Genomic DNA, 16,291 nt, shown 5'->3' on the forward strand with positions numbered 1-16,291 from the left:
AACTATAGCCCCGCAGATCGGCGCCCACAGCCCCTCAGCGCCTCCCCGCCACCACGGGGGCTGCGGGGCTATAGTTACGCCACTGCTATCATAATAGCCCTGGGCTCTTTGAGCTGGTCTGGGTTGTAAAATTACTGTGGAAAAAATTATTGACTGTATTTTAACAACCAAAACTGAAAAAAAATGTCCCCAGCCAGACTGAGGAGCATTATGTGTTAACACATGCTCCTCCAGTCAATGGGAATACCCTCTGCCAATCACCTGTGAGCTCCAGAAGAGCTCTGTCAGGGATTGGATGGCTGCGTCCCAAAGAAGTCAATGCTATGAAAACTCCTGACTCCTATGATGGGAACCTTAACTGAAGTCAGTGGGATCCCTGTCATTTGTGTAAAGGAGTGTGTGTCGGTATGTATGTGTGTGTGCATGTATGTTCAGAAAGTTATACTTTAACGGTGTGCGTGTGTACATTTTTATTTTAATATTGGCTGGTTGTGGCCATTTATTGGCATGCATGTTGGTACTTGTGGTAACCGCATGTAGGGGAGGATTGCAGGGACTTTTAGTTCCACAGCCAAACCCGACATTAAATCTAATTTGTACACTGCAACAACTGCAATCACTATCACCCCTGGGCGTTAGGTGTCAGGTTGATAGTCATTAGTATTGGGGGTGGGATTTAGCCCTGGGACTTGGGTTGCCTTGGGGGGGGGGGGGGGCAAGAGCCTGGTGCTGGTTGTTAAAATACAGGGTCACCTCACCCTTTATTTTCTGCTGTATTTTTACAACCAGGATTGGCTGAAAGAGCCCAGAGCTCGTTATACTTGGGAAGGAGAAGCCAATTTTTTTTAACATAGTGAAAATAATGCACATTCTTTTTACTAAGAAAAATCACACCTTTCTAATAAATCTCAAATGATATTTGGTCTATCCTTTAAAAATGCACCCTATGACATGTGTGATTTTCAGGAAAAATTGCACATTTCACATGTGCGATTTAGTGCGATTTTTTTAGACACCTAAAAAATCCCTGTTATTTGGCCCAACATATTTTATGTATTGTATGCTTGAACACTTAACACCTAAGACTGAGTATTTTAACTGAATACATTTACACATATGCTACTTGGTTCCAATACAGAGACATGCTAGTACCTGGCTTGAGCAGAAGTGTATGGGGGGGGGTTACAGAAGACAATGATTGGTTCTAATCAATTTTTTTTTTTTTTTAAACAACGTAATATCTAATATGTTATAGTATGTATATAGAATGTAATATCTATATATGTAATAGTAGGCCAACTTTTTAGCATCCATTTATAAAAAGAAGTCCAAATGTTTTGAGTCAATCTCACTTTGCAACCAGTTGTACTGGGTAATAATATAAAATAGGTTTGTGCCAAGAGTGGAGGAGCAGAGACTAACTACTGTACCCAGCTCTGGGCTTTTTGGAAAAGTACAGGTCATTCAGTAAGGGGACTTGTGCACTTTTGCAGATGTCCCCCTGTGCAATTTCTAGACTCCCATGTGGAGCATGCTTTATGGCATCAGAGACTAATATTTTCTATAATTATTTTATAGGGTGTCCCCAGATTAGGCCATGCCCCTAGTGCAAGGGCAGCCCTGTTCACAGGGGTATTCAAATAGTCATAAACATGATAATCAGTAAACAGAATAATAATGCATGTCCGTGTTTCTTCCCCGTTACAGCCTATTATTGTAATCTAATAGCAAGTAACCACATGTGCTGCATAGTTATGTTCAGAGGTGGAACTACCATTTGCACAGCAGGTTCATTGCACCGGATCCACTGAGGACTAAGCGCCCCACTGCTATCCCTGTCACCCTCTTCCTGTAACCCACTTTTTCCCTGTCATGTTCTGGCTCCCCCTGCCTCTCCCTGACACCCACTGTCGTGTTGATATTGTGAATTTGGGTTGGGGTGGAGGATGGTGGCCCAAATTATATTTTTGCACCTGGGCTCACTACCTACAAGTTCTGCCACTGCTTATGTTAGCCACGTTACAATTTATCAGCTTCCACTGTCCTTCATGGTGAAAATAAATGTCCTTTATGTGTGAGATTCTGGGTCAATATATATGGCTAACTGTACAAGCAGCAGGTCTTGGATGGGTGGCCAGATTTTAGAAACTTCAATTTTTTTGTGTCACTTTGAATAACCATCTTCAAGATAAAAAAAAATAATAATATTCATTTCTGTGCTTGAATGTTCTGCTGAAAAGATAGAAGAACATTATGTAAATTCTTTAATGCCTTGTCATATAAGAACCCATTATCATGGTGTTGAGCTACCGAACAGGCCATGTCAAGAATTCATTCTATTACTTCCTGTAACCATGCTTAGGGAATAAGATTGATTCTGTAACTGAAACGTAAAGTTCATAAGAATGTATTTTATTTTATGAAAAGTCATTGTGATAAGTTAAACTTCAGAAGCAGTCAAAGCCTCAAGCCTTGTCCTTCCTAAGAACAACTAGCAGCTATCTAATATTACTGTTTAAGGCAAAGATTGTTAAAATCAATAAATAATATGCACTATATTACTTCTTAAAATAATAACATTAGGCGATAAGGTGAAATGCTTTTTCTGCCTTTAGGGAAGTGAACGCTATGCATGGAAAATAATTTATTGCTTCCTAGTCCATATTTGATAGCCTATTCAGTATTGTTTTACAGAAACAATAAACTAAACTATTACTTATTTTGACAAAAATTAAATACTTGAATAGTTGTTTTTAAATAATAATAAAAAAGACTGAGATTCTCATGTGCAGTCTTTATTTGGCCCCCTTTTCGCTAACTGGCAACACAGCGCAGACTCTTACTAGGGTCACTGGGAAACCTTAAGGCCCCCATACACCATACTATTTGGGTCCTATTTTATCTAATTACGGCATATCGGGTCAAGATATCGTCCCAAATCGCATTTGTATAACATCCGATCTGATACGCAGTGGACCAGAGTCGGAGTTCGGATGTGCTGCACATAAGATTAATAGTATGTGCAGCATTGCACATGCTATTTAGAACCAGCAATGTATCACATCCAATCAGGTGTGTAGGTGTGTACCAGTGGTGACCCACCATTGGCACGCACTTTCTGCAGAGTGGGGACTCTCCCCACTCTGCAGACTTTCTGGGGAGCTGCCGGGAGACCTCAAGAAATTGGGTCAGACTTGTCTTAAGGACAAGTCGGCCTAGTGGCCTTAAACATGTGCCAGAGTCTAATGCACATGTGCAGGTCTCTGGAAAAATGAGGAAGCAGCCATTTTCCTGGTGATCTTATTACTGGAAAATGACAGTTGCATATTTTCCCAGTGACTTCTGTAGCCAACGTGGGACTCCGAAGGGGTAAGTATCCAAGAAATGGATGCAGGATGTGTGGTGTGGGTCCCCCTGGAACCAGTGGCTCGTGTGCAATGCACACCATGCACCCATCATAGATACGCCACTGGAGATTCTGCTTTTAAAGCCAAACGTGTTCTATAATTTTCATAATAATTTGTTTACCGTTTGTAGCACTTGTCTACACACACAGTTCTTATACAGGTGGGAAAGTGCCGAAGTCATTAAAAATAATTTAATGACTTTGGGGCAGTGGTGGAATTTAAATAAATTAACAACAGGTTCTATGTCCCAATGCCCATTGCACATAAAGCCGCCCGCCATAATGCCAATTACACATAAGGTCACACACCGTAATGCCCATTACACATTGTGCTACAAAGCGTGATGCCTGTTACACATTATGCCGCACACCATGATGCCCATTACATATTTGAAACATAAGTGCCACTTACTGTATCTACATGCTCATTGCTAGAGGGGGTTTTGCTGGATGCCAGAGGCTTCATGCTGGATGCCAGGGGCTTCATGCTGGATGCCAAGGAGGCTTCATGCTGAATACCAAGGGGGCTTCAGGCTCGTTGCCAAGGGGGAATACATGCTGGTTGCCAAGTGGGAGTGAATTGCTCATTGCCAAGGTGGTGTAAATTGCTCGTTGTCGAGGGGGAGTGAAATGCTGCCGCACAGTGTAGAGAACACCACCGCCAGCCACACTCAATGTAAAGCTGTGACAGCCAGGCAGAGAGCTTTACAGTATCTTCTGTCTAAATTATAAGGAGAGGACAGCACGGCGCTCCTTAGCAAACGGTTCTGCAGAACTGGTAGTATATTAGGTTTCGGTTTTGCAGAACCAGTGCGAACCGGCTGAGTCCCACCTCTGGACTTGTTCAGCAGCTGCTATGGACAAAGGCATTTCTGGCCTGGAGCTGACATCACGCACCTCCCCCCCTAGCATTCTTTTTTGGAACAACTGCGTTTTTCTTAGCACTCCCACTAAACGCCACCCTCCAACACCTACTTCCTGTCAATCACCTTGTGAACAGTGTGCATTTACAAAAAGTTGCAGAATGGTCGCACACATGCATATTACGGGCTGTATGCATGTGCAGTGAATTGGTAATCGCAGTGTGAATTTGCAGCTGTGCGTTCTGGCCTGAATCAGGCCCATGGTTTCTATTTAATTTTATAAATCAACTTTATTTGGAGTATCTTTTTTTTTATTTATCTTTTTTTACCTGCACTCAAAGGTGCTGCTGGAGATCAAAAAGGATTCCTGGGCTGCATCCGTTCTTTAAGAGTAAATGGTGTTCCATTGGATTTGGAAGAAAGAGCAAAGGCTACCCAGGGTGTGAAGCCCGGCTGTTCAGGACACTGTACCAGCTATAAAAATCTGTGCAAGAATGGTGGCACATGTAACGAACTATACAAAGGCTACACATGTGACTGTTCTAGGACTGCATATGATGGAAACAACTGTATAAATGGTAAGACTTGAATGCCTTTAACACAATGGTAATTGCTAAAGCTATTATATTTATGATTATGTTAGCGTATCTGATTTATTTAAAAATGTAATATTAAAATATATAAATGGATATTGCATGTGTGTCTATATAGAGTGAACAATTAAGTGTATGCTTACTGATGTGTTCTAGATTTTTTGTTTCATCAATGCCTCCTAAATGCCATCCTCTTAAATAAATTTTTTTAATTTTAGATAAATATAATTTTTAAAATATGAAAATATAATAATTTCAATTAAAGATTTTTTTATATATACATTGACTATAAACATTGACACATACAGTATATACATTGACTAGCTAGAAACAAGTTTGCAATTAGAAACAACCATTTCTTACACATACTGTATGTGCTCATATCAAAGTAAGTTGCTATCCTAAAGGAGGTGTTCACAATGTGTAATTTTGCTTACAATTCAATCCTGATTCGATTGGGATTGAATCGGAATCAAATTGACTGGCAAGCAAAATGCATTTGATTTTTCTTTAAAATATCAAGAGGCTAGACAGCATTATACTATAAACTGTAATATTGAGACAACAGGTTGTAATATCAGAGTCTTTATTGTTGAATAACAATTTTAAAACACAATTATTTTCTTTCTTTGAACACACTATATGTATCTGTGTATGTACTGTATTGTATGTGATTTTAACTTCGTCAAAATTTCAGCTGTTTATGTAAGTTCCCCTCCTCTGATATAGGGAATATTAATATAAAAATCATTAAAAGTTATATTTTAAAGAAAAATTTTCAGTGCGTTCCCCCAAACAGCCCTTTTCCTTCTGTGCCTGTAAAATGTATACACCCATGCTGTAGGGAACAGCACCCCCATATCTGATAAGAAAAAAATCTTTTTGGGGCCTCCTCACCCTGTTTTGAATCAGGGACTTACCAATTTATTAGGTTGTGCGAACCACAAAATGTCACCTTCCTATACTAATAGCTGTCCAACAGATGTTAGCATAGCATGCGCTCATCCCAGACTGGCATCTACAGTAAAAGATCTACTGTAATTTAGTACCATGCTGCTATATTTGACCATGCTCTACTGGGAATATTGAAAATGTTATTTCCTTCTTTATTATCTTCTATCAATTATATAGATTATAACATTGTGTTCTTAGATGTTAATGGAGCCAGTGGGACTCATATTTGTTCAACAAAAAGCACAACAATATCAGAAAATGATATAGTATACAGTACTACTGACATTGCAGTAGTGATGACTAAAATAAGAATTGCTTTTCCTGGGTGTGATGTTTGGAGAGCTATATATATTACAATATAACTTAACCCTAGAACACATACATTTTTCAAAGGCAGTAATTTAAAAAGAAATTGAGATATTTTATTACCCCTGGTCTAGGGTTAATACATATTCAAAAGTGTGATAGATGTAATAGCGGTCACAAATTGTTTTGAAAAGCTCAAACATAGGAAGTACCTGGCATTAGTGAGCAATATAACACATTCATAATTCCATATAGCCTGGAATATTTATGTCAGAATCAGTGGAAAAATATAATTTAAGTAATTTATAAAACAACCAAGCATTATTAGGTGCACACAAACAAATAAATCTTATAAACAGATAAAATACACACACACACATAATAATCTCCCAATGTCCATTCAGGTTCCTAATGGGCCCTACACATGTAGTGATGTGTGTAGGGAGAGCGTTCTGAGCGATGCTAGATCGCTCAGAACGCTCAGGTCACTCAGCACACAGCGCTGAGCGATGTGTGAGGGGCAGTGTTCTCCGGTGAGAACACTGGCCCGGATTGATTAATTAATAATAAATCATCCAAATGTATATGAGTTTACATTTAGTAATTATAATTGTCAAATAAATGCATGGTGCTGATCTTACACTATTTATCCCAAACGTTCCAATTGAAGAATTAAGGAATATTTAAGATACTAATTTCTATAAAGTGATAGGTATTTATTTTTCCATGGTCCAGCAGTGAATAAATGAGACAGTCCTCTCATTTTCTAAAGAAAATACTTAGGCATTTAGAATTTCATTTTTTTTAGCATCCCTCCTATTGAAAGCATATAGAAGTTTTTTAAGACCATATTAAGAGTATTAGATGTAGTGTCCACTGATGTAGTGTCTACAGTGTAGTGTCACGTGGTATATGTTATCAGACCTCAGTCTATATTAGTTCTGTTTGTGGTTAGTTAATGTATGATCACTATTTACAGTTAAGCTGGGTACAAACTAGACCAGTGATTCCCAACCTGGGGTACTAGTACCCCTGGGGGGTACACTGCAGACCAGTTGGCAGTACTTGAAAATAATATTGGTAATGGCTGAAGAAGAAGTCTCCCAATGGTGGAAGAAGTCTCCCATTGCAATGGAGATTAACCAGTTTCACATCCGGTCCCGTCTGCAGTGTCAATAGCATCTCCTCGTGCTTTTGCCCAACTAGCAATCCACTGGGAGCTACCCACGCTGCCCTCAGATATCAGCATTCATCTGAGGAAGCAGCGGCATTAATCCTACAGACGTTAGAGGGAAACCTGGAGAAGGTACACAACCAATGGCCAGACACAGAGGGACCCGATTCTTGACCGCACACTACTCCCCCACTTCTGGTGTTTCAGAATGACAAAATCTTCACAAAGATATGTTTGCTAAAGTACAAGTCCCAATTAATGAATAATTGCAGTTTGCTGTCCCAGACAATCCTTACTTGGCCATGGAAGAATAAAGACTGATTACAATATGTTTACGTGTGTATTTGTTCGTTTTATTCCTATTCATTTATTTTAATTGTTGTGTTTTGCAGCTGTTGGAGGCTATTTTGAGGAGGGAACATGGCTGAAATATAATTTCCATACAGCATCTACTTCAGCATCAGTCAGCCTGAAAGACACATTCAGTATCCCACAGACATCAGCTTCGGATATTTCCTTAGCAAAAGAAGAATTGCTTTTCAGCTTCAGTACCAGCAAATCACCTTGTATCCTTGTGTATGTCAGCTCCTATTCCCAGGACTACCTGGCCGTGCTCCTGAAGTCACCAGGTACAGTATCCCATATGAACGATCAATTTTCTTTTAGAAATGTAACACTAAGCAGATGAGTACTTGCACATCCTGAGATTGGAAACCACTGTAATGGGGTATACTTGAGTAAAGTAGTATGAAACTTGATATGTGAGTAATATTACATTTGTTTGAATTTATGTCATTTTTATCTTTATAAATTGAGGGATCTAGCTTTAATGTATTGCGCAGTACTTCACACGCTGTCATTTATAAAAGTCCTTAGGGCCAGGTACAGTATGTACTGTATGACTAGTGGTCCTTGAACTATTTTCAAGAGTGCCACCAGAGCTAGAGATGTCCACACTAGTTTACAGTCAACTATAAATACACTATATTATTCACTGGTCTCTTGTTTTCATGTGAGGGCCAATATGTTTTATCTTTTCCCAGTGGGGACCCGAGTGATTGTTTTTTTCTTATGGGGACCAATGAGTTTGATTTTTTCTACCTGTGGGAGTTAATGTGTTTTTCCCTGTGGGAGTCTAAGGCTATGTCTTAGCAATTTTAAAATCTTGTTTGGTGTGCCGCAAATTGAAAAGGTTGAAAATAACTGCTCTGAAGCATTTTTCTAAGTGAAAGAATGTCTATCTATGCGCAGTAATGTATTCTTACCTTTTTTTTCAGGTGTCTTGCAAATTCGGTATAATTTGGGTGGCACCAAAGATCCATACATCATAGATATCACTGATCACAAAAATATGGCTAATAGCCAGCCACACAATGTCAATATCACCAGGGTTGGAAGAAGCATTATTTTCCAGGTAAATGTCTAACATTATCATTTTATTTGATATGCAGTTCAAAACTCAACTACTAATACTGATAAGTATTTTGTACCATATAATTTGTCCCCAACTTCTATAATGTTTATGACTTCTATAATGTATATTGTGGTTAGGCAATAGCCAGAGCTGTTCCAAGGAGAATGACGTTCTGTTGGAGCAAGTAGGAAATAGACAATATTGGCCAATCATGGAGCATGTTACCTTCATAGAAAGGACTTGTTGTCCTGAAACATTGGTGGTATTGTAACATGTCATATAAAAAATACAGTTGCACTATAAGAAGCAATTAGGTTTGTCATGACCTCATGTATTGAAACACATTTAAAACACAAGAGCAACACATGAAAAGTGTCTGTTCATCAACAAGTAAATTTAACTAATGAGGAATACATGCATAGCCATTTTTTGCCAATTTTCTAAGTGGAATTTAACTAGATTTGACTAGAAATGCTTAGAAATGAAGCACATATCGCTCTGTGTGTGTGTCTATGCGCTATTGGTAGTGATGTGTGGTCCCGCACGTCGCTATCACTGGTCTAGATATTTCAAGCATGCAGTATAAATCTAGTCAACACCAGTGTTCTCTCTATTGAGAACACAGGCAGTGACAGATTGTTCAGCATACATCGCTGGCGCAGGGCCGTGTGCTGAGTGATCTGAGTGATGCTAGATCCCTCAGCACAAAGCTCCCATCGCCCCATGTGTAGGCGCCATTACTGCTTCAGGGCTCATTTACATTTGGATATGTCACATTTATGACATGCCTCTCAGATGATATTGTGCCTGATCCATTAAACTATATTATTCTGCAGAAACTCTTCATGTGTCTGACAAACAGTGTTTTAGATTCAGAATTAATATTATTTTGTAACTTCATCTCCATTGTTTTCCTAAGCTGCTGCCAAATGTCCATGAAATTTGTACTGGGATTGTTCCATACTTTATCTGTAGGAGAAAGAAAGCAGGTGCAAATTATTCCCTTCTGATATCCTGGCATTATAAAAATATAGATTATTACCACAGGGAGTACTTTCCCAACTAAACACTGCATTGCCTTTGTCCTTTGGGGCCCATGATATGCTCATGAGTGGGATCCTTGGCAGTATCTCCCATCCTTTCTTCTGTGCCACTCCATTTATTGGTTCTCAGTATGCTAACTACTGTATGAATCCCAAAAATGATCCCACGCTTCACTCTAAAGCTTATTGTGCTGCAAAATACAATTGAAGTAGACTCTCAATTCTGACATAAAATCATGTTATTGTTTTCCAAATATCAATAAAAGATTTCACTGTTTAATAAACACGAGAAGGAACTTTTGTTAATACACTGCCATCCCTCACTCTAAAGTTAAAGGGGTAGCATTCATTTCCTCTCTATCATTTACATGTGAGGTTGACCTTCCTCTGTAATGTAATTTACAATAAAATGCCAGGGCAGTGACATATAGTCACTCCCCTGCAAAAACCTGTTGAAGGCAAATGTTGTAAACCATGGGTCTTCAAACTGCGGCCCTTCAGATGTTGTGAAACTACAAATCCCAGCATGCCTTTCCACAGTTTTGCTATAAAGGAGAGTTAAAACTGTGGCAAGGCATGCTGGGATTTGTAGTTTCACAACATCTGGAGGGCCGCAGTTTGAAGACCAATGTTGTAAAAAGTGTATTTCAACAATTATACTATAGTACATTTAAACTATTTATAGAAGCGTGAGGACACTGCATATATATATTATATAGTTAAAGGTTTTCTTTATACTAAGCTAATCCTTGTTGCTTATAGGTTTGGGCGACACATTGCTTTTTTCGCGGGTCTAGTTTAATGGGACCCATTTAGCAGGAAGTAGTCGGCACATGGGTTACTATGCGGCCATCTACATATATGCGGCGGTGATGCATCCACCGGCTGCAACCATAGCATGCTACAGTTGAACAAGATGAAGTGACAATCAGATTTTAATTAGAACACATACATTTTAATGTATGTGTTCACACAGTGTGGCTGTGCTACATACCCTGCTACAGTACATAAAACACTGTGACACTGGCCAGACACAACAGATCTTGTTCTGCGGCATCCGGCTAAAACACATTCTGCAGCCATGTACCAACTACGGTGGCCAATCCTGGGATCGGGATCGGCAGGATCCCGGGATTTGGCCCCAAAATGTCCGGGATTTCAATCCCGGGATTGGAGTATCCTATCCCGGGATTTCAGAATTAGACTGCGCATGCGCAGTCTAATGACGGGCAGCGTATGAGCACTCGCTCAGACACTGCCTGGCTGTTCCCAACCCGGCATGCGGCCTGCGCAGCGTGATTCGGTCATAGGTCACGCTGTGCAGGCCGCAGTGCTGACCCCCAGCGCCGGAACTTGCTTGCCGCCAGGCCTCCCACGTCCTCCCACATCATACCCGACGCTGGAACCTGCTTGCCGCCGGGCTTCCCACGTCCTCCCACATCATACCCGACGCTGGAACCTGCTCGCCTCCGGGCCTCCCACGTCGCACATGTCTACCCGACACCTGCCCCCCTCCACAGCTCAGAAAAAGTAAGTCAGTGTGGGGGGGGGGATTTTCTTTTAGGGAATCCCGATTTACGGGATTGAAAAAATGCCCCGGGATTGGTATCCCTAGTGCCAACCCAAAAAGCTGTATCCTGTCAAACCAGTCTCATTGAACAGCACCCTGTGAAATCGCAACGTGTGACCCAAGCTTTACCCTCTATGTAGAATGTCCTCTTTATGATAGAGTAGATCTTGTCTGATTTTGGGTGGTGTTCAATCCGGGATTCCGACTGTGGGAAAGTCCCGACAGTCGGGAATCCCGGGCCGCTTCCCTCTGCTCGACAGATACTCAACAGGCGGAATTCAATGTTCCACCTGTTTAGTGTCAAAAAGTGGGTGTGTCAGGGAAAACGTCGGCGGATTGTAGAAAATCTGTTTTGTCAGAATCCGCCTTCAATGCTGTTGAAAATAGCCGCATTGAAAAGGGGGCCGCCCCTATTTCCCCTTTCGGAAATAGCGGCGAAGATTGAATACCCCCCTATGTGTGCAACTAATGCACTTCAATAAATAAGTAAACTTAACAAATGAAAGTATATTTGAACACTTTTTAATTTCTATATAATCATTTTATATATAGGTATAGCTATGAGGAACATTTGACCTTAGTAAAAGAGATATGCATTGCAATTGGATTCAGTAAGACATATGTCATTTCCATGGGTTGTGCTCAATTTGACAGTGAATCTCTGTTCTCATGCAAGGAGAAATGTTTGATCTAAATGTACATTTTCTTTTAGTTGACAGCTGTTTTTTCTCCTACAAGTCGCTTAGCAAAAATAAACATATCTAAAAATAATTGGCTAATATATTCCTCAGGGACTTTTCTTGGTCCAAAACACTTTAATTAAATCAAATGTCTGAAAGGTATACATATTTTTTATCATGATAAACTGTATACTTACACTGGAACCAACAGTTTCCTGCAATGTTATATATTTCCCATGATGCTCAGAGAGCAGTTGGCATAATATCAAAGGTAGGGCTTGCATTTGTCCCGGTTTTCCCAAGACAGCACTGATTTTTGTCATTGATATTGTGAAAATGATCACATTCACGGGGATTAAAATAAAGCCTTTGGTCTTTAATTTGTAAAGCAGGTCACAGCATACCAGATCAATTCCACAGGCAAGCATAGTTGCAGGCAGCAGCAGACAGGTAATCACAGCATAGAAGAGACTCTTGCAAATGCTCCAGTGGTCCCTACCATAGTCCACACCCTGGCCTATCGCTTAGGCAGCTAATCCACCATCAAGAGCATTTTCCCTTTGCCCTGGAAACACTTATATCAGGAGATCACAGGTGTTCCTCATTATACAACCTTGCTATTGCTACTGCTCCAATACCTGGTCTGGATAATCCACATAACTCTCATGTGGAGAGATGTCTCTGCCACACTATGGGCCTTATTTTGGTTCATTCTTTCTGACAAAATCCTTCTTAGATGGACAAAACCATGTGCACTGCAGGGGGGCAGATGTAACATGTGCAGAGAGAATTAGATTTGGGTGAGTTATTTTGTTTCTGTGCAGGGAAAATACTGACTGCATGATTTTACACTTCAATATAGATCTCACTTTGAAGAAAAACCCCACCCAAATCTAATTCTCCCTGCACATGTTACATTTGCCCCACCTGCAGTGCACATGGTTTTGCCCATCTAAGAAGGATTTTGTCAGAAAGAATGAACCAAAATAAGGCCCTATGTAACAACAGAATAAATTATTAGAATCTCCAGATTGGTGGTTAAGTAACAGTAATGCTGTTTAGTCAAGTTGTACTGCAATAGTTTTGATTGTTACACTTTTCCAGTTATCGCCACATATACTGTACAGTCACACATAGGAATGCTATCCACCATTTACCACAACCTTTTTTCTGGATCTGCTGAACTACTGTATACACATTCAGTAACATTTGTCATAGTCACAATGCTAACCCTACCAGTGTTTCTGCAGTTTTAATAAATTATACTTGTTGACTTGTTTGCTCTCAGATGCACTATACACATATATTTTGTGCAGGTTTTTTTGGATGAGGTATGACACTAACAAAATTAAGGACTAGAGAGGCAATTCCTGCACTGTACCTTGTACATGGATTGCCGCCAGCCCATGAAGGATGCATAATAAGCATGTAACAAGCTATAGTCTATATAGTCTACCCTAAACAAGAGGAGGGGTGAAGTCCAGCTGAGAATGGAGAGTGATGATGTGCAGACTGAACCAGAGGGAAGGAGAACTCCGGTAACAAATGCAGGGAACAGCGTCAGATGCTGTGGCTCAAAAATTGCTTCTGCCAAATAAGACAAAAAGTCCTAGGAGACTTATTGTACTGGCAAGGTACAGGTGGCTAGAAGGATTTTAAATAGGAAGCTATAGCAGTGGATTGGTTGTATGAGTCAGATGAGTGTAGGAACACTGTGTATGGCTGTAATTGAACAGCTGATCTTAGACAATATGGTATAACTCTTATTGCACAGGACCACAGCTACAGGTGAATCTTGACATGATTGGCCTACTGACTTGCGCAGGAATGGGAATTGGCAGTATCAGGTAGGGTTCAGTAGCCTCTTTCTGACAGCTATTCAAATGCTCTGAATGGTTGAGGTCTGAGATGACTCTACATAAATGCAATTTATAGAAACTAAAATGATAAAAGTATAAAAGTATTGTGAGTTTAGTTTGAATTCTCTGTGTATAAAGGCTGAATGTCTCCATCCTTCTGAGTAATGCTCTAATAAATCTAACCTGACCTTGCATCCAACTTTGTTAGGGAGTAGAATAGGCAGTGCTGTTGGAGTTCCACTAAATGCAATGATTATCATCCCTCCCACCTCCTTCCAAAGCTTTAAGTAGCGTGCAAGGACTCTCTTCCAGAAACATTTATGGTTTAAAAATGATAAGTGTGTTTTCACATCACTAGGAACACCCCTAGTCCTTTGCACATCTTTCCCCACTTTTTTATCCTAGGGGTGTGCAGCATTTACTGTTCAAATGCAGAGCCCCCTGCACTCTTCTCAGAGTCAACTGAAAGGATGGGCTGACAGGCGCAATCAGCATTGCCGCTCCATCTCTGCATAATTCTGTCTCCTCTCCTGCTGCTGTTAGAGGTGATCTCTGTGCTGCTTCTTCTTGCAGTCATTGATGGGCACTTGGACACAGTGGCTCTCCAAGGATGCATGACCTCTGAAAGCCTTTCTGAGCTCAGCCACATTTTTCACCTAGGGTCCTGTATGGACAGACAAGCACCAGAGTTAGTGTGTGTGTGTGTGTGTGTGTGTGTGTGTGTGTGTGTGTGTGTGCGTGCGCGCGTGTGTGTGTGTGTGTGTGTGTGTGTGTGTGTGTGTTTAAGCCAGCATATAGTGTTTCTATGACTCTGGCACACCACAACACCCAACATAACCCTAAAGCTCCTGGATGCAACTGGACAATCCTCATAAATCGTACCTGCTGTTAACACTGTGTTTTCTGCCCCTGCTTCTACTTGGTTAATAAGCCGCACTACAGTTAGATCATGTACCACGTGGTCTACTTTCCATTGCAAACTATGACCCCCCCCCCATAACCATAGTATACAGTATGTCGATAGGAGTTGCTTCTGCTCAATCCCACCCTGTGAACCATCTGCATCCCCTCCTGGTCTGTGCAACTGATGCCCATCCTCCTCGTACATTATACCTATATACTGCCTCTCCTCTACTTCATCCCACATCTGGTCCATGATTCCATTCCCCACTACATACTGCCTCCATGCACTGTACTGCTTGTTCCCTGATATACAATGCTGTGCTTCCCCAATTTATCCCACCTTTTCCTTGGTCCAGATGCTTTCTCCTTGCTCACCCCCTGCTCTGTAGTGCTGCCCCCACCCTGTTCCTGCAGCTGCTGCCTCTTCTATGGGCTTTTGTCAGTAACTGACCTCCCCAGTGGTTTCCTGTGGTACAGCAGCCCCAGTGACATTATTAAGCTGCCAGGGGAAGATAGGAGCCCTGCAGCCTAGGGAACAGTCATATGCAGTAATGTAGATCATCTTAAAGAGAGGTCAGTAATATAGAGAATAATACAAAGGATAATGTAGTGTAGGGGAGGGAGGGGTTTGTAAAAGAGAGTCCAGTAGTGTATAGAGAGTTCAGTAGTGTAGGGTATATGAGAGTTTATACTGTAGTGTAGGGTATAGCGAGGATAGTTAAGTAATGTAGGGTAAATAGGGTTCAGTGATGTAGGGTATATAGGGGTCAGTGATGTAGTGTAGGGTATATAGGGGTCAGTGATGTAGTGTCGGGTATAGAAGGGTCAGTGATGTAGTGTAGGGTATAGAAGGGTCAGTGATATAGTGTAGGGTATAGAATGGTCAGTACTGTAGTGTAAGGTATATAGGGGTAAATGATGTAGTGCAGGGTATAGAGGGTTTACGTAATGTACTGTAAGGCATAGAGGGGTCTGTGATGTATTATAGGGTATAGAAGGCTCAGTGATGTAGTGTAGGGTATAAATGGGTCAGTGATGTAGTGTAGGGTATAGAGGGGTCTGTGATGTAGTGTTGGGTATAGAGGGGTCAGTGAAAATAGTAATCACAAATACTTAGTACTCTATTATTGATTAAAGCGCAGGAAAAAGTACACACTCTAGGTAAAAAAAAGGCATGGTACAATGAGCATATGCCATGCCTTGCACCAGGTATTGCTATGCTTAAACTGAGGAGGAGGGTGAGGGCAGATTTCACCCTGGGCTGCTTGGCTCAACCAGTAAAGCCCTCCCCTTGCAAAAATCGCCCCAAAACTTCTCCACCCTCGCAATACTACTCCAACACTGCCCTCTATCCCAATACTGCCCCAACACTGCTCCTCTTCCAAATACTGGTCATCACTGCATCTCCACCACATACTTCCCCATTACTGCTCTAACTCAGCATACTGCCCTAACACTGACAACCCAACCTCAAAAGTGCCCCAGGTTGTGTCCTGTATCATATGTGCTGTCAGGCACTCTTGACA

General features: G+C 41.0%; 1 protein-coding gene across 1 annotated transcript in view; it reads left to right on the forward strand.

The window, feature by feature from the left end:
* Positions 1 to 16,291, forward strand: part of CNTNAP2 (contactin associated protein 2) — a 1,678,538-nt gene that overhangs the window by 1,560,280 nt on the left and 101,967 nt on the right. Inside the window, exons 18-20 of the mRNA XM_083188543.1 lie at positions 4,611 to 4,847; positions 7,689 to 7,925; positions 8,574 to 8,710. Coding sequence (XP_083044669.1) covers positions 4,611 to 4,847; positions 7,689 to 7,925; positions 8,574 to 8,710 — 611 coding nt within the window. The remainder of the gene's footprint in view (positions 1 to 4,610; positions 4,848 to 7,688; positions 7,926 to 8,573; positions 8,711 to 16,291) is intronic.

The sequence above is a fragment of the Crinia signifera genome, chromosome 5 (assembly GCF_055691185.1).
Source record: "Crinia signifera chromosome 5, ASM5569118v1, whole genome shotgun sequence".
Classification (NCBI taxonomy): Eukaryota; Metazoa; Chordata; class Amphibia; order Anura; family Myobatrachidae; genus Crinia; species Crinia signifera.